The 24,881-nt window shown below is 40.9% G+C and overlaps 1 protein-coding gene across 2 annotated transcripts; it reads right to left on the reverse strand.

Annotated features, from left to right (window-relative positions):
* Window positions 1-2,388: 2,388 nt before the first annotated feature.
* Window positions 2,389-24,749, reverse strand: Ro60 (Ro60, Y RNA binding protein). Of its 2 annotated transcripts, none has more exons than XM_048357464.1 (9): window positions 24,605-24,749; window positions 17,488-18,072; window positions 13,372-13,592; window positions 11,523-11,669; window positions 10,225-10,362; window positions 7,801-7,917; window positions 6,617-6,730; window positions 6,252-6,398; window positions 2,389-4,499 (listed from the first exon to the last, which is right to left on the reverse strand). In XM_048357464.1, the coding sequence occupies exons 2-9, from the start codon at window positions 18,065-18,067 to the stop codon at window positions 4,347-4,349; spliced, it is 1,617 nt and encodes a 538-aa protein (XP_048213421.1). In that variant the 5' UTR covers window positions 18,068-18,072; window positions 24,605-24,749; the 3' UTR covers window positions 2,389-4,346. The 2 variants fall into 2 exon arrangements, with proteins under 2 accessions (XP_048213421.1, XP_048213422.1); XM_048357465.1 differs by having other exon boundaries at window positions 17,488-18,088; window positions 24,605-24,705.
* Between the last annotated feature and the right edge of the window lie 132 nt (window positions 24,750-24,881).

Below are 24,881 nucleotides of genomic sequence, written 5' to 3' on the forward strand. Positions count from 1 at the left end.
CCCAATGCCGGTAAGCACATCTACAACTGCTAACAAAGGTTGGACCTCTGAGTTACTGAGAGCCATGAAATGTCTGGACCATGCAGTTTACCTTGATTTGGGAAGAGAATATACCAGTCCAGTTACTATTTCAAGAAACATATCCATCTTTAATCCAGAAAAAAAAAAAGGATCTTAATTCTGCCTAAGACAAAAAAGTAATCTAAGCAGATGCCAAACTCTTACACCTGTAATCCTAGCTACTCGGGAGGCTGACACCTGAGGATCACAGTTGAAAGCCAGCCAAAGCAGGAAAACCTATGAGACTCCCATCTTCGATTAATTACTAAGCCAGAGAACAAGGAGCGGGGGCTCAAGTGGTAAAGTGGTAGGTAGCCTTGAGTAAAAAAGCTCAGTGACAGGGCCCAGGGCCCAAGTCCAAACATAAAATCTATAGACACCCATTCCAAACCTAAATCTGGACAGCTTTCCTGGCAATCATTTTATTACCCAGGTATACTAGACTACAAAAAGGACAAAAATGGGAGAAGGAATTCACACAAAAAAACCCCAATAATTGTTCATGAAATAAAAGGTTAGTGCAAATACCAGTGAAACACTAGATTCATTCAGGGAACACAATCTAACTCCACAGTATCACCTATTGCTGTTTCCTGATTTTTCCTTGTTTATGTTTGTAGTGAGGCTCTATGACATTTCTGAGGTCATCTCAAACTTGTATGACTCAAGACGTATGTTTTCATTTTTGCATACTTTTACTAGGTAGCACTTAACAAGTTTACGCTGTTAACTTTAGGTCAAATGAAAATAAACACAGCAGATAAAAATGGTTTAGCTTTTATTTACTTAGATATAGCTTTATTGTGCTTTCATAAGGGTATTTCTCATGTAATGGTTATATTCTGAAATTTACCCAGAAATTCTGCTTTATCTTTCATATATATATATTTTTTCAAAACCTAGACAATGAAAAAAAATCCCAGACATTTATATGTTTCTTAGTTTAAAACATTAATCGTTTTTTGTTGTTGTTAGTAGTTAGGGTGAATTTTTCTAGGTCTACAATACCCAAGAGGATCTTTGATTTGCAGTTTTTATCTATAGAGAAGTGTGACATCTTAGTCACTATCTTAACTGTGAAAACATTTTCCTTTCTGAATAGGCCTGTGTTTCTAAAACATGTTTTACAAACTTCAATCATGGACTCTTCCAAGCCTTGATATATTCTTTTCTGAAGATAGCAGGCTTCGGCTTCCTGGCTGTCTGCAATCACACAGCACCCAGCAGGTAACACTGCAGTTACCCCAGCAGGTAACACTGAATTCCATGCCCTTGCACACTGCCTTCAGTATCCTCAGAGAAGAGCTGCTACACAAAATAATGTGAGTTTTGGTTTTTTTTCCCCAATCCTGGGTCTTGAACTCTGGGCCTGAGCACTGTCCCTGAGCTTCTTTTTGCTCAAGCCTAGCACTCTACCCTCCTAAGCCACAGCGCCACTTCCTGCTTTTGCTGTTCATGTGGTGCTGAGGAATCGAACCCAGGGCTTCATGCATGCAAGGCAAGCACTCTACCATTAGGCCACATTCCCAGCCCCATAATCTAAGTTTTAATAAATGGAATATCTAAGGGCGTTCAGCTAATAAAAAGGATAAGATTGTAGGATTAAGTTTTTGTTTACTAATTAAACTTGGAAATATTTACAATGTTAGGTAATAATGTTTTTCTCAGACTTGTGTTTTTTAAAAGGAATGGTTCCCCAAATAATAATGTGATAGTAACTCTAAAAATAGTTCAGAAAAATGAAACTTTTTTTTATTACTTTATAATAAGGTAAAGACTTCGTTTTATTTTTTTCTGTAGGACTATGTTATATAGAAACATGAGCTTATTAAAACAGTTGTGTTTAAGGATTACTACAAATTATAAAATTATACACATTCACAATCTGGTCCCCTACTCCTATAGCAGTCATATTTCACATCGTTTCCTAGCATCTAAATAAAAGTTTACAATTCTGAGCAACGTGCTCCTATGCCATGAAAAGAGAACACTGGGTGGGGTAGAATGGGAGAGAAAAGGCTGGGATTTTTTTTTTTTTTTTTTGCCAGTCCTGGGCCTTAGCACTGTCCCTGGCTTCATTTTGCTCAAAGCTAGCACTCTACCACTTGAGCCACAGCGCCACTTCTGGCTTTTTTCTATATATGTGGTGCTTGGTGCTGAGAAATCAAACCCAGGGCCTCATGTATGCCAGGCAAGCACTCCACCACTAGGCCACATTCCCAGCCCAAGGCTGAGATTTCTAAGTGATGCTGTTCAGACCATATTGTCTTAAGACTCTGGTTCTCTAAAAGAGTCAAAAAAAGGATTCAAAGTTTCTCAAGTTTCTTCCAAGTCTGTAGTTCCATGACTTGAAAATACAAATTACTTGTGGTAATGGCTTCTTTTAATTTTCTTTTCTTACATCTTACCCCAATCCATTTAACTAGATCAATCTAATATTTCAAAGAGGTACTTCTAATGCTACATTTCTGGTGGGTTCAATACTGGATTCTAAGCATACCATATTGCCTAAAAATCCTTTAAATAGTGTGTAACTCATAGAAATAAACTTTCCCATTCTACTTAGCATCTCCATTAGGAGTTACAAAGTTAAATCGTTATAATTTTATTTTCAGAAGATCCTGGGTTCAAAGAATTCCTAAGCTCATACAATTAATTCTTAGGCTCTTTAACTTGATTCTGCTGGAACACACCATTTTTAGGTGTCAAAAGTAGCCAAAATGTTAACTTCCATGCTTGACAAACAGTTAAAATGAGAATAATCATAGACCCAATGCATATTTGACACCGAAGGTACTTCGAGCTTTGTGAGCCACAATGCCCTAGGTAAATAATAGTTGCTACCAGTTTCCCTGAGGCATGTTTACATGCCAGAGCTAGTATTAATGTGTCAAATCTATTTGAAAAGAACATTTTCTCATTATTCCTAGAGCCTACATTTCTCATGAAACATAAAGAAAATATGTACAGAAATCCTCACACTATCAAAGCCTTTTACCATATATAAAAAACTTCTAATCCCCAGGCACACACAGGGCTTTAATTTACACTAACTAGTGTCTGACTTTTCACATAACAGTGAGAAAGGTTTTACTACTCCCACCCCCAAATCTTCAATTAATATTGAAAGAACAATGCACCTGTAAGCTATCTCAGATATCATTACAGAATTAAGAGACTGGCATCTTAAACCTTCAATGAAGACAGAATATTTACTCAAGAAAAGAATAAGTATAGTGAAAAAAAATTTTAATTTCCTATAGACTTTTAAAATTGCCTTTTGAGGACCTAACCTGTTTTTTTCTTTTTGTTATTAAAGAATCGATAGTGGATGAGGCCACTGACAGGTTTACAATTTCTAGAAAATGAAATTAAAGCAATTTTTTTTAAGAGCAAGGTAAGTCCAAATCTGATTATAACTCTTGAATCTTTATACTTTCAAGATTATGAATAGAGGACTTAAATGCATGAAACATCTGAAGTTATTTTTGTCTACCAAAAGGACAAAACGCCTGTGAGTAAAGAGCTAGGTTGTTGCTAAGAAGAAATCACTTTTCCTCGGGTGTTTGCTCCTAGCAATAAAATATGATGAAGTGCATTCACCTCCTGCAGACCTGTGAAGAGTCTCTTCTTAAGGGTTTCATTATATTTTGCCTAAATGTTAACAAATTCTAAAAGTAAATAAAACAAGCATTTAAGGATCTTCTCACTGAATAAGCTGTTCTTCATGTGACCTTAGAAAGCTCTGAATTTGTAAACCTCATTCATAATTTAATCAAATGTTTTCCTTTGTTTTTTTGGACCCCATGGCATAAGTCCGCACGAGTCTTAACTCCCCTCACAGTTACATGGTCTAATGCACTGTAGAGATCTGGACATTATCAAAGCTTTTTCCAATGAAAACGTTTTAAGAAAACAGTAAGCAATTCTTAAACAGGTGATATAATGTGGAACTGCCCATACTTTAGGATCTCACACCTCTTGGTACAAATGTTGGACTATCTGACTGTCTACTAACAACAGAAGTTTTTTATGATATAGAGGAAGCTACAGTATCTTGAACCTACTTCCCAAGTGCTAACTTAGTAAACAACCACGGGCAACTCTTGTTTTGCTCCTTCCTTCTCTCCTTTTTCGTGTCTTGTTTCCCTTCCTTTGGTTGAAATAAGTTCCCATTCTGCACACACTGGACCACTGTCAGTGCACTGATAGTAGCAGGGAATTAGCAAGTGTTTGTAGAAGTCAAGGAGGGCAGCGGACCTTTTAGGCCACACTGGTGCTTACGGTTAAATCACATCTAATGTGAAATTTCGAATTACATCCAGAGCGCCAGTATCAAAGCCACACATATCCAACATGCCTCTGTCATCTGGGTCTGCAATAGTAAAACCATTTGATGTCATTCCACAAACAATCAGTTTAGCTGGAATATCCATTTTCTGTGGGGAAAAGACATGAAGAATAGTAATTATACACAACACTCCAAAACTAAGACTCCAGGGCTGGGATGCAGCTCAGTGGCAATTTCCTGGGTTAAATCCCCAATATCATGAGACATGGAAAAAATATAGGTAAAAAAATTTGAGACTCTTAAAACCATAATGTAAGTATTATTGTGTTTGTTTGGTTTTGGGTGCCGGTCCTGGGACTTGAACTCAGGGATGGGGTGCTGTTCTTGAGCTTTTCTGCTCAAAACTAGCCCATGCTACCACTTGAGCCCCAAACTCTACTGCTGTGTTTTGGTGGTTAATTGAAGGTAAGAGTCTCACGGACTTTCCTGCCTGGGTTGGTGGCAAACCTTCATCCTCAGATCTCATCTTCCTGAGTATCTAGGATTATAGGTATGAGCCACAGAAGCCTGGCTTACAAGATTTGTTTGCTGGCCAGTATTTTTGGGTCAGATTATGTCAACTGTACAAGAAAGTAGGATGATAAAAATGATTTACCTGAAATTTTCTCACTCTGCCTTTTACTTGTTTTATGGTCTGCAGAGTACAACCTGAGCAGCCTGAAGACTTTGTGAAACAAAAGCTGTCAGCATCTGCAGGGTGCTAGGCATTATATCAAGATGTCAAATGTAGGGACTGTGAAAGTATGTATTAATGTAAGGACATACTTCTCTAGATTATCAGCATCTGCTTTACTTTTTTTCTTTCACCAGTCCTGGGTCTTGAACTCAGGGCCTGAGCATTGTCCCTGGCTTCTTTTTGCTCAGGGCCTAGCACTCTACCACTTGAGCCACAGCGCCACTTTTGGCCTTTTCTATGTATGTGGTGCTGAGGAATAGAAACCAGGGATTCATGTATGTGAGACAAGCACTCTACCACCACGCCATACTCCCAGCCCTGGTTTCTATTTTTTTTTTTTTTTTTTTTTTGACCTTGGACTCAGGGCCTGAGCACTGTCCCTGGCTTCCTTTTGCTCAAGGCTAGCACTCTGCCACTTGAGCCACAGCGCCACTTCTGGCCATTTTCTGTATATGTGGTGCTGGGGAATTGAACCCAGGGCTTCATGTATACAAGGCAAGCACTCCTCACTAGGCCATATCCCCAGCCCTGGATTCTATTTTTCACATGTGTGATAAAGCCTGTTATCTACAGTTACATTTTCTTTTTTATATTTGTGCTGATGACTGGAGCCAGAATCTGGCATATGCTAGGCAAGTGCTTTACCACCGTGCTGTACCCACAGCCTCTACATAAACTACATTTCATGTTAAGATAAATAACTGAATATTTGAGAAAACTAAAGGAGTGAATTGTCAAGACACTACAGTGGACTCTTTAAACAACGCATATGGTGTTCTTTTTGTTTGAATTCAGAGCCACTGCCTGCTAAGGAGGTGCTTGGCCATTTGAACCACTCCACCAGTCCCTTTTTATGGTAGGGTCTCACTTAACACCTAAACCAGCCTGGACTTTGATCCTTCTATTTGTGCTTACCTTTGCTGCTTGAGTGACACGTATACACCCCTGTGAGCGGTCCCTGTGCTTCCACTGAGGCTTTTAAGACAGGAACAGGACACTGCATCCAGTCATTGGTTGGGATAGGGTCTGTCTCACAAGCTTTTTTGCCTGGGCTGGCCACACACCATGACCTTCTCATCTCCACCTCTCAAATAGCTCAGCTTCTAGGCTAGCCTCAGTGTACTGAGCCCCATTAGTTGTGCCCTCGGCCCTCACTTGTTTTACCTTTCGATACTCTCTCAAAGCCACAGCAGGGTGGACACCTCCAGCAAAGGTCTCGTTGTCAGTGAAGACGATGAAGACGTCAGCAGCCGTGCTTGTTTTCTGAGCCCAGATCATGGGGAGAGCGCAGTCAGTGCCCCCTGCCGGGATCTAACTCAGACACAAGCAGGACAGAATAAACAGTATTCCTCCTTGTCCTTAGTGAGATGTCCAAAACAATCAAATATTTAAAAGTGCTACTATTTTAGTACTTTTCTTTAGCCACTACACATTTGATTTCGTGCTTCTTTTGGAGAAAAACGAATCAGCATGATATAAAGTTAAAGTTAGAATACAAGATATGTTAAGTCCATTTAATAGGTTCTTACTTGATTCATGGCCACTAAAACTTGCTGTAAGGTCATGTCTGTAGTCACTGGACATGGCACCATTTCATCTGAAAAAGCAACTATGTAAGAATCTTTCTCTGTTCTTGTGACCACCTGAAAAATGAAATGACAAACATTTTCAGCAGATCTGGAGAAAATAAATATGGTCTCTTGATGCTTATACAACTTGATCTTTCTTTTTTTGTTGCCAGCTCTGGGGTTTGAACTCAGGACCTGGGCACCATCCTTGAGCTTCTTTTGCTCAGGGCTAGCACTCTACCATTTGAGCCACAGTACCACTTCTGGCGTTTTCTGTTTATGTGGTACTGAGGAATTGAACCCAGGGCTTCATGCATGCTAGGCAAGCACTCTACCACTAAGCTGCATTCCCAGCCTCCAATTTGACCTTTAAAAGAAAGACAATGATATGAATTTTATTTCGAATCTGGTATTACTGTGCTTTAAAATATAAAGTCACAGTAAAATAGCTATCAAATTCTTTTCACAAACTGTTTTTTTTTTTTGGTAGGTTGTGGGGCTTGAACTCAGGCCTGCTCCACTTCCAGTTTTCTAGTGGTTAGATTGGAGATAAGACCGTCTTTCCCTGGGCTGAGATTCTTAGCTCAGCCTTCTGAGTAGCTAGGATTACAGGTGTGAGCCACCAACAACCAGCTTCTATTCACATTTTACCAAAACAACAACAACAACAAACCCAAACCACCAAAAACCCACAAAAGAAACAACCCAAAAAGCTCCACAATAGCCCTTCGAGGTAAATAAAGGTTATGATTTTCTTCTATTTCATTAAATTAGGAATAAAACCAGAGTTAAGTTATTAAGTTTGCCTCACGCATCTGCTTCTCATCACACTAGGGCTAGAAAGTTTCCTGACTCTATGTATCAATCCCTAGACCCTTCAACTTTTCTAAGTAATTTTCTAAAGCATCATTTACTTCCTCACAAATACTATTACTATTTAGTGTGTTATAAAATCTGAAAGTTCAACTCTACTTCTTGGATGTGCTTTCAATGTAATTAAAGTCTACTTTACAAAATTGTCATCAGAGATAAAATGGCAATTGTGGTCAAAACTTAAAATTGCTGAGGACAGCTAACTTTAGACCAGTGAATGACAAGCACGTCTGCTACCGGGTCATGCCATAGAGTGCTTCCCATGCTCTTACCATGCACATGGCCGCAGCCACGGTACTGGCATCCAGTATGCTGCCCAGGACTCTCTGGTTCATAGATGCACTGACATCAACAGCCAACAAAAACCGCTTTCCAGTTGGCTCAACTGTCTGTTATACAAGAGAAAACAAAATAAGACAACCATTAGTCACAGAAATGGTAAGGAAGATAAAGTACGTAAGACATAGTCTTCCCTTATCTTTAATTCAAAAGAGACTCTTAGGCCAGGGACTGATGGATTATGCCTGTAATCTTAGCTATTTGGTAGGCTGAGATCAGAAGGATCACAACTGGATGCCACAATGGGCAGAAAAGTTTGATAGACCTCCCCCTCTCAACCCATACTTGGGAGCAGCTGCATATGCCTGTTATTCCAAGCTACGCGGGAGGCTGAAGATCAGGAGAAAGGTAGTATCAGGCCAACCCAGGTAGTTAAGACTTTCCCCATGGAGGGAAGCTGGCTCAGTGGTATGCCGTTCCATTGACAGCGTGAATGAACCACTGCCCATTGTGGGTCTAGATGGCAGAAAGACCCTCACTGGTTAGTGAGAAAGAGCTGGGGGTGTGGCTTAGCATTATCACATCAACCTAGCAAGAATCAGGCCCTGAGTTCAAACATCAGTACTGCCCCCCTCAAAAGAAAAGACTTAGATGTATGTTAGCTTACTACAGGTAAAACAAACATATAAGAAATAAGGTAATCTACTTGGTAATTTTATTTAAATAAGTTACTATCCTATGTTTTATTCTTTTTCACTGAAGTGAAACAAAAAAACCCAGTCAACACTAGCATTAGGTACATTCACAGTATGTACCATTCTGTCTATCCTCAGTCCCGCCCACTTTCCATCCTGCTTTCCTGCTCAATAAGTAGCCTATTTTACACACTTTTTAAAAATCATGCAATCATATAATACTTGTTCTTTTATCTGGTTTCTGTCACTTAAGCTGTTGGTTGACCCAGGGCTGGGAATGTGGCTTAGTGGTAAAGTGCTTGCCTAGCATGCATGAAGCCCTGGGTTTGATCCTCAGTAACACATAAACAGAAAAAGCTGGAGTGGCTCAAGTGGTAGGATGCTAGCTTTGAGAAAAAGAAGCTCAACGACAGTGCTCAGGCCTGGAGTTCAAGCCCCAGGACTGGCAAAAACAAGTTGACCCATGGTATAGAATAGATCAAACTTCATTCCTTTGTAAGGCTAAACAACATATAGATTTATATAGATTTATATAAAGAAGATTACTTTTTTTATATTTACGATTATGGCACCTGAGTACAATGGTGATTCTACTGAGTTCAATGGTAATTTTATTTCTTTTCCAATTCGGGTAGTTTTAAAAATAAATAACCTTGACCACTTGTCTCTTTCTTGGTGCTGAAATTTGAACTCAAGGCCTTGTACTTGGCAAGGCAGGTGCTCACTACTTAAGCCAGGCCTCTCGGATCTTAAGGGAAAAACTTTCAATTTTTCACCATGAGAATATTAAGTTAGGATGTTCGTTATTTTTTGTTTGATTTATTAAAGATTTTAAAAATTAGTATGCACTAGGGGTTTCAGGGTGACAGTTCCACACATGCATAGTATGTACCCCAGCCTCACCCAGCTATAACTCTCCCTGGCCTACTTCCCCACTTCTTTTTCTTTGGTGCCAGATTTGGGGCTTGAACTCAGGACATAAGACTACCCACGATCACCTGAGCCACAGCCCTTCTTCCACTTCTTTGTGGTTAGAGTAGCTAGGATTACATATGTGAGCCATTGGTGCCCGGCTATCCTCCCATTCTTAAAAATGAATTTCCCCAGGTTTCACTGCTGTATTTTTATACATGCATATAAGGCACTTTGACCACTGTTCGTCCTTGCCCTCCACTGGTACTCACCCCAAACAGACACTGTACCGTGTTAAGGAAGCCCACTATTCTACTCCTAGCCTATTAGGTGCATGTGTATCTTTAATGCTGAAATGATGATAGGGTATAAAGCATTTTGTTGGTACTTTTCCTAATTTGTGTGAAAGTCACTATCATTAGTATTTTAAGTTTATGAATATTTCTTCTTAGTGTTTCTTGTAGCAACTACTCATATTAAGGCAGTTAGTTACGATTTGATGGGCACCAGGACCTAAAATGTACTTTTACAAAAGACATTTATTTACAAGCTGGGTGCTGGTGGCTCACACCCACAATTCTAGCTATTAAAGAGGCTGAGATCTGAGGATCGAGGTTCAAAACCAGCCCAGGCAGGAAAGTCCATGAAACTCTTATCTCCACCAAAAAACCAGAAGTGGCACTTTGGCTCAAGTAGTAAAGCTAGTCTTGAGCTGAAGAATTCAGAGAACTCAGCATCCAGGCCCCAACTTCAAGTTCCACAACTGGGGGGGAGGGGGGGAAGCGGGGTAGAAAGAAATGAAAGGATTACCTTAAATGTTTTATAAAAAGCAGCATCCAATGCTTTCAAGATTTCCTCATCAGGGGACCACTTCAGCTTTCCTCTGAGTCCATGGCCTGCCTTGTAAGTTTCTAGTGCAATCAAAACGTGAAAAGGATGTATATGAGCCTAGAAACAAATAGAAAAAGGACACAGTAAATGCAAACTCCAAGTGAAAGTAGCAAATCTACGTCTTCCTTAGAGTTTTGTTGTTGTTAATGCAGTTACTAAACATACCTAGCAAAATAGAGTAACCTTAAGAGTCAAAATGCAATTTAGTAAGATAGAAGTTTCAGAACATCTAAAAATTCTGATTTCCTAAGACTTTGGAGCCCACTTAAAACAACCAATATCTTATTCTTTTATTTTGAAATTAAGAAGTTGTACAAAGGAGTTACAATTTCTTTTTTTTTTTTGGCCAGTCCTGGGCCTTGAACTCAGGGCCTGAGCAATGTCCCTGGTTTCCTTTTGCTCAAGGCTAGCACTCTGCCACTTGAGCCACAGCGCCACTTCTGGCCGTTTTCTGTATATGTGGTGCTGGGGAATTGAACCCAGGGCCTCATGTATACAAGGCAAGCACTCTTGCCACTAGGCCATATCCCCAGCGCCCCAAGTTACAATTTCTTAAGTAATGTTGTAAGTACAATGCTTCATTTTCATTCTCCTGTCCCTACATATAAATTTCATAGTTTTTTACATAGTGTAGATTGAATACAATGACTGCGTCTGTTCCCCCTACCTCCCTCTATTCCTCGTCTCCTTGCCCCAAAAAGGTTTTCCTAATATTCTTTCTTCTTTTTGTTTTCTGAGTGGTTAATTGAAGAGTCTTATGGAATTTGTTGCCTGGGCTGGCTTTGAGCCACAATCTTCAGATCTCAGCCTCTTGAGTAGCTATGATTAGATGTGAGCCACTGATGCCCAGCTCCTGGCATTTTTTTCTGATAAATAGTTTATTTGCTCAGAAGAGTTATGACTTTGGATTCCTCCAAGTATACCATCCTTTGGTCAGTTTGTATGTGCATGTATCATGCCCAGTTGCATTTCATATCTAGCTTCCACATGAGAGAAAACACGAGCTGTTTGTCTTTCTGAGCCTGACTTATTTCATTTAAGATGATTTGTTCTAAGTCCATCAATTTCCCTGCAAATAACATAATATTCTTTCTGATGGATGAATAAAATTCCATTGTGTATATATTCCATTGTGCCACATTTCCTTGATTCACTCCTTGGTTGTAGGAGCCTAATTTTTCAAGTCAGTAGTAACCATGGCCACTGTGAATACATACCTTTTTTAACAGTTTTTCATTACACAGTTTTTCACACACTAAAGACACTTCAGAATTCCCTGGTTCAAGCACTGAGTTAGCAGTCATCTTTCCCAGATTCCTTAGTAATGCAGTAAGAGGCATTTCTTGTAACAAGGCCTTCCACACCTATAGGAAGACAGAAGGAATTAAAGGGACTCATACAGGTAAAAATACACAAAACTAAGAGGAAATGAATTACAACAACATAGCCCTATCAATGCTAATATTTATAGCATATTCTCTAAGATTTTTGTTTTAGGTTCAGGGACTTCCACACTCAAAGAAGCTAGCTTGTTCTCTATTAGAATGGTAACTGGAGTACAGGAGACAACTGCTATCTGAGGTTTATGATTGCAAGGAGACTTTGGTGAGGAGAACCCTGTGTGCTCAAGATGGAGAGAGTTCACCACTGCACTGTGGATATTTGACTCATTTTCCTCAAAACTGTGCCTTTCAACAAGTCTCTTAAAGTCTTTCACTTTAACATATAACTGGACATAAAACTAAAGCACATTCACTTTTACTAAACTTTTGGGACACTACCTGCTGGAATGGGGACAAAATTAAGCATAGGGCAACACCAGCAGACAAACACCATTTAAACACCACCGGTATTGTAGGATAAGTTAGAGCTCATCAACTGAGCTGTGCTAATAGGTGCAAAGGATCTTAAAAGGTTTTTGAAAAAAAATTTTTAGGGGGGCGGGGGTGCCAGGCCCGAGTTTTACCCTCAGTGCCTAGGTGCTGTTCCCCGAGTTCTTTTTTGGTATAATGCTAGCTCTCTACTCTTTGAGCCACAGCTCTACCTCTGGCCTTTTTTGGTTGTTAATTGGAGATAAAGAGTCTCAGAGACTTTCTTGCCTGGGCTGGCTTTAAACAGTTATCTTCAGATCTCATCTTCCTAAATAGCTAGGATTACAGGTACGCAACACCAGCTCAAACTGACCCTCAGATCTCAGCCTCCTAAGTGGCTAGGATTATAGGCATGAACTGCTAGGCTTGAAATGTCTTTTGATTTTTAAAAATTATTTTTCTTGATCAAGCTTTATCAAATTGAGTGTAAACAAGATGAACATACTGGTATTTTATCAAAGAAATACATATATCTCCTTAAATGCAAAAGATAGCATTTTTTTTTGGAGTGGAACTAGCATAAAATGCTAATTACATATGGGTGTTGTATTATGCTTTATTTTATTTATTTATTGCTGGTCCTGGGCCTTAAACTCAGAGCCTGAGCACTGTCCCTGGCTTCTTTTTGCTCAAGGCTAGCACTCTGCCACTTGAGCCATAGCGCCACTTCCGGCCGTTTTGTATATATGTGGTGTTGAGGAATCAAACCCAGAGCTTCATGTATAGGAGGCACTTTTGCCACTAGGCCATATTCACAGCCCGATTTTTATTTTTTCAATCAGTTGTGGGGCTTGAACTCAGTGCCTGGGCCCTGCCCAGTAGCTCTTTTGCTCAGGGCTAGTGCTCTACCATTTTGATCCACAGCTCCACTTACAGTTTTCTGGTGGTTAACTAGAGATAAGAATCTAATGGACTTTCCTGACCAGAGTGGCTTCAAACCACGAACCTCAGATGTCAGCTTCCTGAGTAGCTAGGATTACAAGCAGGAGTCATCAGCACCTGGCTTGAGTTTTGAGGCAGGGTATGGCCTACAATTCTGCATCAGCGTTCTTGCAATCATGGGCATGTGCTACCATGCCCAGTCATATTAGTAATATTAATCAACATTTGTTTCAAGACCTTTTTCTTTGGTGATGCTAATTATCAAACCCAGTGCCTTACACATGAGTTTTTTCTCTTGGCAATGATTACTCACCTCTTTAGACTTTAAGTGATTTGTTAGCAGATGTTCCCTAACTAACCTATGCTCTTCTATTAGATGAATGACTTCAAGTTCATCTTTTGTACGCTTCACTCTCTCTACAGCCTCCAGATACTTCAGCAATTTTTCAGACTCCACAGGAAGTGCCTTTTCTTTATATAATTCATGGACTTCTTTCCAGCCCTTTGTGATATATTTGGTCACAATGGCAAGTCCTGTAACAAGATAATGAATTAACAAGGCAGGTAGGATTACCAAGTAAAAAATAGCACATGATTCTAGAGAATACATCATGATCCGCTTAACTAGACACAGTTAAACTCTCAAATTAGGCTGCTGCTTTCTGCATACAACAAGCACATTATGTATTTATAGATATTTGTGGAAGTTAACAGGTAGAGAGGTCCTTTTCAAATTGACGATTTTCTTTTAATAGCAGAAAGAGGCTTGGGGTTAAGGAAATCTGGTTGTAGCCTACAAGTGTCAACAAATGTTGCTCTTCTGTGAGGAAAAAGTCAGTAGGGCTATGGCAAGCTGAAGAGCATGCGCATTGACTTGTATTGCTGCCCTCTTCTGGTTTAGCACTGTCAAAATTGTACTTTCAAGAGAAGTCAGAAGACAAAATTTTAAGTTAGGCACTAGTGGCCCGCTGTTGTTAGTCTAGCTAGCTATTCAGGAGGCTGAGACTTGGAAGACTGTGGTTCAAAGCCAGCCTGGGCAGAAATGTTTACCTGACTATCTCCAAATAACCAGCAAAACATAGGACTGAAGGTGTGGCTAAGGTGATACAGCACCAGTATAGGCCCAGGAAGTATGTGCATATGTGAGTTCAAACTCTACTACCAAAACTAGCAAAAGAATATATATATATATATATATATATATATATGTTTTTTTTTTTTTTTTTTGCCACTCCTGGGCCTTGGACTCAGGGCCTGAACACTGTCCCTGGCTTTTTGCTCAAGGCTAGCACTCTGCCACTTGAGCCACAGTGCCACTTCTGGCCATTTTCTATATATGTCTGAGCCTATATGCTATACTTGAACTTAAAGAATTGATTAAGAGTAAGTGCTAGTTCAGACGCCAGTGGCTCATGCCTGTAATCTTAGCTACTCAGGAGGCGAAGATTTCAGGATTGTGGTTTGAAGCCAGCCCACACCAGGAAAGCCTCATTTTTAATTAAACCTCAAACAGCTTGAAGTGGAGCTCTGGTTTCAGTGGGCACTAGCCTTGAGCATAAAAGCTTGGGGACAGCGCCCAGGCCCCAAGTCCAAGCCCTAAGATCTGCACCAAAACAAACAAAATATAAAACTAAATACGAACATATGGGACTTGAAAAGCGGGTCTTATCCTACCCAGTTTTATACTTACACTGGCACATACGTGCATAATCAACAATTAACTGAAGCATACTTTGACTTATTTTGTCTGTTACAAACACCCATTTTAGCTAAGACATTAATATGTTATTTATTCGGTAGCTAATTTAAGAGTTTGAAAATAGGACTGTGAGAAGCTTAAGGATCTTCTATGCCCAATGAGATAATAGGGCCATGTCTTTTGTCCAGGTGAGCCTTGGCTACAATCCTCCTAGCTATTCTTCCACCCGTAGGTAGGATGACAGGTGCACATCACCATGCTCATAAGATCTTGTAACTTTTCTCTGGCCTGGAACCTTGATCCCCCTGAATCACTCTCCTCTGTAGTTGGATAGCTGACCACTAGTGTTGGCTGAATCAAGGTCTTTCAATCATGTTTGCCTGGAATGGCATAAAATCTCAATTCCTCCCAGTCTTAGCCTCTAGAGTAGCTGGGATTACAGGCATGAACTTCTAGGAACAGCTTAGAATGAAAGAACTTTATGTGTGGGCGTTTAAGGAACATCTAACTCTTCATTTTATCAATCAAAAAAAGAAAGCTCAGAGTATTATGTTCACATACTTAGAAACTAATTTATGTAATTAGAATGAGTAATAGGTTTTTTACTCTAGTTTCTGCTACATACCATCCTGCAATGTCTCAACGAACAAAGCTGGGTGCCTAGATCCTTCTCATACTGCATCAAAGAAAAAGTATGCGGGCTACTGGTGGGGTGCCCCTGAGGTCTCAGCTGTGCAGAATGCTTAAGTAGGAGGGGATCCTGGTCCACCGCAAAAGGCTGGCCTCCAGCAAAAATACAAGACCCTATCTGGAAAAGGAAGTAAATTTAAAAAGGTCTAGGAGTAGGGCTCAAGTGGTTGGACACCGACAAGCAAGCCCCAGGCCCTGAATTCAAACTCCCCAACCCACTAAAAATAAGTGTAAAAGATAAAACAAGTAAGTAAGCCCACAGATAAACTGGGTGCTGGTGGCCCACAACTATAATCCTTTCTACACAGGAGGCTGAGAATGGGAAGTTAGTGATTGAAGGAAAGCCTGGGAAGAGATTCTGAAGACCCATTCTCCAATGAGAGCTAGGCAATCCCAGCTACTATGGGAAGCCTAAAATAGGTCATTGCAAACCCAGGCATAAAGCTGGGGAGGAAGCCAGACCCTGCCAAAAGCAAAGCCCTGAGCTCAAACCCTAAACTCCTATGCAGCCCCAAAACTAAATAAAAATGCCATAGATTGCTTTTAAGACCTGAATGTTCTAAAGTCTTTACTGACCTAAAAAAATAGCAATTCTTTTTAATGGAAAGTATATAAAGGTCTGTTACATATTTGTGTTGTAAAGCACAATTAGTATATAGGTAGGAGAAATTTTCAGTAATATATAAATATATCACGTATAGTGATTAATTCTCAAGGACAGAACTCATACTTTCTGTGTCAGTTTTCTGTAATATTCAATATCATAAAACCCAGGCTCACTTAGAACTCTCCATCTTCCTGCCTCAACTTCTCTGTGTGCCACTATGCCCAGTGTGTTCAACTATCTAAAAATAAGCAATACCTAATTTTAAAAAACAAAATAAAGTGTTATACACAAACACATGCAATGCTGGGCATGGTAGCTCACGCTGCCAGTAATCCTAGCTACTTAGGAGGCTGAGATCTGAGGATTGTGGTTTAAAGCCAGCCTGGGTAGGAATGTCTGTGAGACTCTTACCTCCAATTTATCACAGAAAAAGCTGGAAGTGGAGCTGTGGCTCAAGTAGTAGAGTGCTAGCCCTGGGCAAAAAGGAGCTCAGGGACTGCATCCAGGCTCAAAAAATAAAAAGGGAAAGAAACAAATACCTGCAACACTTTATTGCTAAATTTAATTGGAAAGATCATTTCCATCAAAACTTGATAATCATGGGTTACTGAAGAGATTCTGGGCATAAAGCTACCATTATACAATACATATAGAAGAAAGAGGGATAAAAGGGAGGGCAATTCTACTACTACCAGGAACCTTGTTGCCTAAGTATTTTAACACACATTTTATCACAACAACTATAAGGGTTAATTACTTCTCTTTGCCCCTCATTTAATGGAACAGGTTACAAAAACTTAGAAACACTAATTCATTTCACTTAAGGACACAAAGCAATGAGAACTAAAATTTGAGCTGAGTAGCCAAAAAAAAAGTCGAAGTTTGAGCCTGCCTGCCAACTTTTGTAGAAGCTCAAACTTTGTTATTCTTTCTCAGGTCTTGTTTCTCTTCTGAGGACTAGTGATTTTTGCAGATGGGTCTACTTGTGAGGACAGGAAAACTGCCCCAAGCTAACATGCTTGAATGCTTGCGGACAACCTCCTCAGTTAAGTTCAGCACTAAAATCCCATGGCCTTAAGGCTCCTTGGCAGTTATATTCTAGGAAGCCAGAGAGGGAAAAATGAGAGACTAGGGCAGCATAGCCTTACTATCTGCCATCTACTGACAAGCAGCTGTTCTGCTACAGCGTTGGTCTGCGTTGTACTCAGAACCTATGGTTACCTGGGTGACCATTCAAGTTTTTGGCATGGTGACATTTAGCATGGAAAATCTGTCATTCTTTGGGATGAAAGCAGATGTTTAGTTCTAGATTGACATTAAATATACTTGAATTAATTAGTCAAAAGGTCCTGTGAATAAAAGGCCAGTTCCAGAAAACAATTACATGAGAATATGAGACCACTACACTACCCCTCAGGAGGTCTTATGCTTACCTTCACTGGAGGGTTTAAGATGTGACAGTCTTAAAAGGTCTTTGTGAGACCAGCCATTTCTTTGTTTGTATTTGGTGACTGCTAGAGCAAGCGCCATGCCACCTTTTTCGTTGTACCAGTCAGCAACGGCCTTCCGAAGAGCACGGCCCCACATTCCACATCTCAGGCTCTCCTTCAGGTCTTTCTTGAACTGGATAAAGGTGAAGAGATGGGTAGGGATGCGACAAACTTCAGCAACAGCTTTAAACGCTGCTTGTTTTGTGCTGATGTCGGAACACTGGGAACAAATAGCCAGTGCAAAAAGCAAAGGCTCTTGCTTTGCTGTTCTGCCTTCTTGACTAAAAGACTTTATTTCCTGTATCACTTCAAATCCTCTGCCATCTTCGATCAGTCTAATCAAAGCTTCAGCATTCTCCAGGCCCAGCTTCTGTTCCTTGATGTAGTAAGTCCCACCTTCAGAGCCGAAGCATAAGAACCGATGTAGGCGATTCATGTCAGTGACTTGCCACACATTTCCACCTTCAGAGTTGGCTATTTGCTTCTCATTCAGTGGTTGCATCTGGTTTGGTGACTCCTCCATTTTTCCTGTGAGAAAAACCCACTGAAAAAGCAACATATTATAAGTAAATGGACATGATTTACAATTATATAAGAGAAAACAGTACTTACTAACTTATGCTTATTGACATCTATTATGAAATCTTTTAAAGCTAATTACCTTGAAACTCAGTCTTTCAATACAAAATCAATATAAATGGCCCTAAAAAAAAAAGGTAGGATTTTTTTTTTTTGCCAATCCTGGGGCTTGAACTCAGGGCTTGGACACTATCTCTGAACTTTTTTTTTTTTTTTTGCTCAAGGATAGCACTCTACCACTTGAGCCATAGCACCACTTCTGGCTTTTGCCTGCGTATGTGGTACTGAGGAATCGAACCCAGGACTTCATGCATGCTAGTCAAGCACTCTAGCCACATTCCCAGCCCAGGGAAAAAAAAATGACCAACTACTAGTAGTAATACCTTGCTTAAAGCTTACTTAAGTTTTTTCAAGTGTTTTCTTATTTTTTAAATCTCTTTTTTGTACGCTAGTTCTGAGGTTTGAACTCAGGGTCTGGATGCTGTCACTGAGCTTTTTCATTCAAGGCTCTTGCTCTACCACTTGAGCCACATCTCTACGTTCAGCTTTCTGGTGGTTAACTAGAGATGTTTCCTTCTGGACTGGCTTTAAACCACAATTCTCACATCTGAGCCTCCTGAGAAGCTAGGATTGGATTACAGCCATGAGTCACCAGCACATGGCTACATTCACATTTGTATAATGTAGGGAAATGTAAAATATTTTAAAGCAAAAAACAACACACACACACAAACAAACATGGGATTACTGCCACAGTAGCACAGAGATCAGAAATAACTATTGTCACATCTTTCTTTTCTTTTTTTAGGTCCAGGACTGGGACTTAAAACTTGGTACCTGACACTAACAAACAGCTTACTCCTTGAAGAACAGTGCAGACATGTTTGGTTGCCTATCTGATGCCCAAGCTTCTCTTTTTCCCTTCTTTCTGGCCTTGGAGTCCCTTAGAAGTTAAGAGAATTCACTGGGATTGACCAATGAATTTTAATTACACTTTGTGTGCATCAAGATTACTGTCATACTGGTTAAAATGTAGGACGTGGAGGTTCGCCTTGGCTCTTTCGTGACTGAGAAGGCTCGATGTGAAGCCTAAGCATGTGCACTACTCTGACCCCAGGCTGATGCTGCAGGACTCAGTACTGGCACTCGCATTGGTCACAGCTCACACAGCCCATGCTAGGTTCTTATAAGATTTTCTTCAATTCTCAATGGGAGCTTAGCTTCTTAAAAACATTGTTTCTATTTTCTACCATTGCAGGTGATACTTGGAATAGTGACAGTTACCTTTTAACTTTACAGGCCTCTTAACTCAGAAGAATTAACTCCAGGTGGCACATCAACCTGTCTATTTCAGCTCACTCAATTTATTACACGAATAACACTGAAATGTTACTATCAGACTGACTACACCTGCTTTCCTTCCCCAAGGCTCAAGTGGTGGGTGGGATTTAAAGGTCCCAATCCAAACCTTAAAATACCTACCCGGGCCCTGTCAATGTTTCCCTTTCATTACTTGTGAGCACCTCTATTTACATAAAGCTTTGGCTTGCTTGTGAGCAAAGACCAGGTTTCACGATTACAAAGAATCCTCCTCTGTACCCAGAAGACCCAGCACCATTTTACAGCAATAAGTATCATATAGTTAAGAAAAAGTAAGAATGAAAGTTGGTTTCCTGAATCACTTGTTTTATGCATTTTTTCTTTCCTGCAACTCATTTGTTTTAAAAAAAAAAAAAACAACCTCAACATGTGTGATAAAAAAAAACCAATATTACGAGTTGACATTGTCCAATTACAAATGTACTCTTTACCTGACTTACGTAACTGTAACCCCTTAGACCATTACCTTATAACAATAAAAAATTAACACCATTCCCCCAAAACAATGTGAACAAGCCTTTACTATAAATTTATAATCACAATAATTAATGCACGTGTAACAGAAATACAAAAAAATAAAACATTATCAAAATGTCACCAAGGTTCTCAAGCTTTTTCTAAGATATTCAATATTAGCTATTCATGTATTTTTTGCAGAACATGTGAAAAAGTACAGTTTTAAAACTGGGAGCCTGGAGCTGGTGGCTCACACCTGTAACCCTAGCTACTCAGGAGGCTGATCTGAGGATCAGTTCAAACCTGGCCCAGGGCACGAAAATGTACTTTGTTCAGAGTGCCTAAGCTAGGCTTCAACAAATCAGACTAAACTAAAATTCAGTCACTCATGCTGCATAAACAAATTGAAACTACTTTTGTGCTCAAGGCTAGCCCTCTATTACTTGAGCTACAGCTACATTTTCAGCTTTTTTGGTGGTTAACAAGAAATAAAGTTTCACAAACTTTTGTGCTTGAGCTGGCTTCGAACTGCGATCACTAGGTGTTAAGTGGCTAGGATTTATAGGCATAAGCCACTGGTGCCCGGCTGCAAATGGACAATTTTAGGGGAGCAAATGCTCAAACAGACCAATTTCCTGAAAACAGGAGTTTTCTAGTCCATCTGGGCTCGGAACGAGTTCCCCTCCTTTAACCTAGAAAAAAATAAGTTAACCAGCCAGTTTTACCCTATTATTTTGTTTCTTCCTTTCCATCTCACTAAGCCACAATTCAACTAATGCCTAGTAATACCACTCAACTTGTCACAGAATAAGGTGTTGCTTAAGTCTAGAATTACAAATAAAAGACTAAATAGAAGACAGTTATCTGCCAGCTACTCAGGAGGCAGAGGCAGGAGGATCTTGAACTGAGTGTCAGCCTGGGCAAAGTGTGCTGAGACCCTATCTCAAAAATAAAATACATGGGCTGGGAATGTGGCAGAGTACTCGCCTAGCACGCATGCAGCCCTGGGTTTGATTACTCAGTACCATATAAACAGAAAAGGCCAGAAGTGGTGCTGTGGCTCAAGTGGTAGTCTTAAGTAAAAAGAAGCTCAGGGACAGTGCCCAGGCACTGAATGGCAAAAACAAACAAAAGAATAAAATACAAAAGGGCTGATGCATCAAACAAGTTTGAGGCTTAAGTTTAAACCCCAGTATGGCAATATTAATAAGTGTTGGTAATAAATTAAATATATTCTGCTATTAGGAATATAACTGATGCAGTGTAGCAGCTGCTCCATATAGCTCCCATTTGATTTAGGAATTATCCTATGTATCCAGAAAAATGAACACAGGTGTCCTTACAAAAACTTGGTAAGATTTTCTTGTCATAATTATTCACAATAGTAAAAATTCAAATTTCCATCAACCAAGGAATGGACTGAAAAAGGTGGTATATCCACATTATGGAGTATTATTTGGCAATAAAAAGGGATAAAATGCTGGACACCAGTAGCTCATACCTGTAACCTTATCTATCCAGGAAGCTGAGCTATGGTTCAAAAAAGGTGACAGTGCTCAGGCCCTGAGTTCAATCACCAGTAACTGCATAAAAAAAGTGATGAAGTCCTGATACATAAGACACATGTCTTAAAAACATTATATCACATGAATGAAGCCAGTCACAAAAGGCCACATAATGTATGTTTCCAGAACAGGCAAGTTTATAGAAAGAAAAACCTAGTGGTTGCTGAAAGCCAGGGGGAGGGGAAATTGGCAAGTATCTGCTATGGAAGGGATTTCTTCTGAGGTAATAATGTTCTCAAATTACACAGTGGTGATGGTTGTACAACTCTGTGGCTATACTCAGAGCCAATGTATTGACTTTAAAATAATTATTTAAAAATGTACTTTAAGATAATTAAACACTATCAGGATTCTAACTTTTAAAAACTAAATATTTAAAATAACCAGGCACACCTACACTCCTAGCTGCTTGGAGGCTGAGACTTGGGAGGATTAAAGTTCCAGCCAATCTCTCAAGATTAAGACCTACATCTTAACCAGCAAAACCAAGTAAGTCCTGGACATAGTAGTGCATACTGTCATCTATGCTAAAAGGGAAATGTTCACTAGGAAAATGGTGGTACAGGGAAAGGGGCAGGGAGTAAGGGGTGTAGTGTTAGAAAGGAGACTCTATCTGAACAAATAATAAAAGGTGTGGAGATGTGGCTCATGCAGTAGAGTACCAGGTAAGCAAGCACAATACCTTGAGTTCAAACCTTAGTACTATGCCTCCCATACCCTGCACCAAGAAAAACAAAAAGGGCTGAGGACATGGCTCAAATGGCAGGATAAGGACCTTCAAACTCCAGTGCTCAAAAAGAAAACAAAAAACAAAATGAAAAAGAGAAGAAAAATTGGCTAAATTTGAAAGTACTTTAATAAATTGCACAGAGTGACTGTAGTATAATGTATGATACATTATAAATGATGTATAATGTATGATACATAGCTGTGTGTATACTTTTTATGTATGCCTTTGGAAAGCAACATGAGATACATATGGAAACTTAAGCTCTTTCCGCAGCTGTCAATATTGCTCTCTCTTCAAAGCTTAAGCTCCATATGTAATTTTGAAGGCAGATAGGCAGTAAGGTCAAAGACAGGTCATTGGATAATCCACTACTGAATAATCAAGGATTGCAAATGCACATTAACAGCAATAAAATACATAAAAACAGTTAACTATCCTTTGTGTTGTCCTAATCTCTTCAGGCACATTTACCCAAAGAATTTTAATTGGTCTAGGGCTGGGAATATGGCTTAGTGGTAGGGTGCTTGCCTTGCATGTATGAAGCCCTGGGTTCGATTCCTCAGCACCACATAAACAGAAAAAGCCAGAAGTGAAACTATGGCTCAAGTGGTAGAGTTGCTAGCCTTGAGCAATAAGAAGCCAGGGACAGTGTTGAGACCCTGAGTCCAAGCCCCAGAACTGGCAAAAACAAAACAAAACAACAACAAAAAAAAAACAAGAGAAAAAGCCAATAATAATAATAGTAATAGTACATTATTTGAAAATACCCTTATCCCCAAAACCTAAATAAATGTGCAGCTTAATCCTTTTACAATGAAGTCAGGGCTGACTCCATTGGATGAGTGAAAGGTATAAAACAATTGGAAAGAAGCTACACTACAGAAACAACTTCATCCAGATGGTAATGGTAATGGCAATAAGTGGTCAACTCCTGCGTGCTTCAATACCTAATGGTGAGGAAAAGTGGCAGACATTGGACTCCTTAGAAAGGAGCTGGCCAACTGGCTGCCAATGGCTGCAAGCTTTGTCTTGTCTCACTTTCCTCAAGATCTACAAAGCAGCTTTTGATGTAAATTCTCAGTATTAAATTAACAAAATTAAGGAATAGCACTTTCTGATTATTTCTATATTGTCCCAATGGCTAAATTTTCAGTGTGATCTTTCCACAATAAGTACCATGTTGAGCACCAACTTATTTATTTTGAAAATGTTTTCAAGTTCATAGCAGTATTACAGATTTTTAAAATACTACTCACGCCCCTGAGATCTAATGCCAATTATTCTAAGAATGGCTCAGAAAGAAATTAGGCCAGGAACCCTCCAACTTCTCCAATCAGCTACCACAAGGGTAGATTTTGAACAGTCCCCACCTCCTCCATCATGTGAGCCCTTCAAGCTTCATAAACTTGTCTTGTTTTAAAACAAAGCTATTTTGTTATTTCTCTCTATAAAAACACCTATGTTTTCAGCTGTTACTGGTGGCTCACATCTATAATCCTGGCCACTTGGGAGGCTGAGATCTGTGAGTTATGGTTCGAAGCCAGCGAGGGGGCCGGAAAAGTCCGCGCGAGATTCTAATCCTCAGTAAACCACTAAGAAAAAGCAGGAAGTGGCTCTGTGGCCTAAGAATGCTAGCCTCGAGCAAAAAGTAGCTCTAGGGGCAGAGGCCCAGGCCCTGGGTTCAAGTCCGAGGACCTGCCAAAAAAAAAAAAAATCCACGTTTATTTCGTGGCTTCATCAATTGCTTGGTCGATAGTTCCTAACTCCCAAGATACCTACCTACCAGTCAACTAACTGGAACATAGGGGCCTGGTCAAATAGTACCCGTTCTTGGTTTAATTCATCACCTAGCCCTAGAATCGCCCTAAATGTTTTTAGTTGAGCCCGTTAAAGAAATAAGATCCCCACTGGCCTTTCAGTCATCGCATCCCCGCCCTGTTAGGGCCACAGCTTTCAGGTCAGACTTTCCTCGGCTCCCCCCAAAGCATCAGCCGGGCCTTCCAACTTCCCACAAAGCGCCTCCCGCCCGAGGCCGCGCCAGCGCGCGCGCAGCGGCCGCGGCGGGGCGGCGCCGGGGGAGGAGGGGGGGCAGGCCGCGCGCGCCGGGCGGGGGGGAGCCGGCCCGGGCTCGAGAGGGCACCGGCCCGGAACGGCCCCGTCCAGTGCGGTCCGGCGAGGCCAGGCCCACCTCGGCGCCGCCTCCGCTACCCGGCGGGTGGGGCGCAGCGAGAGCGGCGAGGCGGAGGCCCCGGCCCCGGCCCCGGCGGTCGCGGCGCGACCGCGGGGTCTCTCAGACCGCACAAAGGTCCCCACGCCCCCTTACCCAGCCCGGCTCCCACACATGCCTCACCTGTGCCAGGAAGCCGGCCCCCCCAGGCCCGCGAGACGCTCGGTGCGCAGCGACAGAAAACGACGGGAGAGGCCGGCCTGACGGGCGGGTACCAGTTCAGCCCCACCCCCGCCGGGACGCCCGCGGTGCGGTCTCGCAGCAAGCCCCGCCCCTTTCCGCGAGCCCCGCCCCCGGCGGACACCCGAGGGTCCCGGATGTGGCCGCCTTCCGCGCTCGGAGTCCCCGCCCTTTCTCCGTAGGCCACGCCCCTTCCTGGTCGGCTACGGGTCCTGCGGAG

Source organism: Perognathus longimembris, chromosome 11, assembly GCF_023159225.1.
Source record: "Perognathus longimembris pacificus isolate PPM17 chromosome 11, ASM2315922v1, whole genome shotgun sequence".
NCBI classification, from domain to species: domain Eukaryota; kingdom Metazoa; phylum Chordata; class Mammalia; order Rodentia; family Heteromyidae; genus Perognathus; species Perognathus longimembris.

Coding starts and splice junctions, on each gene's coding strand:
- Ro60 (XM_048357464.1), bottom strand. CDS start 18,067: ATGGAGGAGTCACCAAACCAGATGCAACCACTGAATGAGAAGCAAATA. Junction 6,731..7,800: donor TGGCTGCGGCCATGTGCATG/GTAAGAGCATGG, acceptor TTCATTTTTCAG/GTGGTCACAAGAACAGAGAA. Junction 4,500..6,251: donor CTTTGAGAGAGTATCGAAAG/GTAAAACAAGTG, acceptor TTTTCCCCACAG/AAAATGGATATTCCAGCTAA.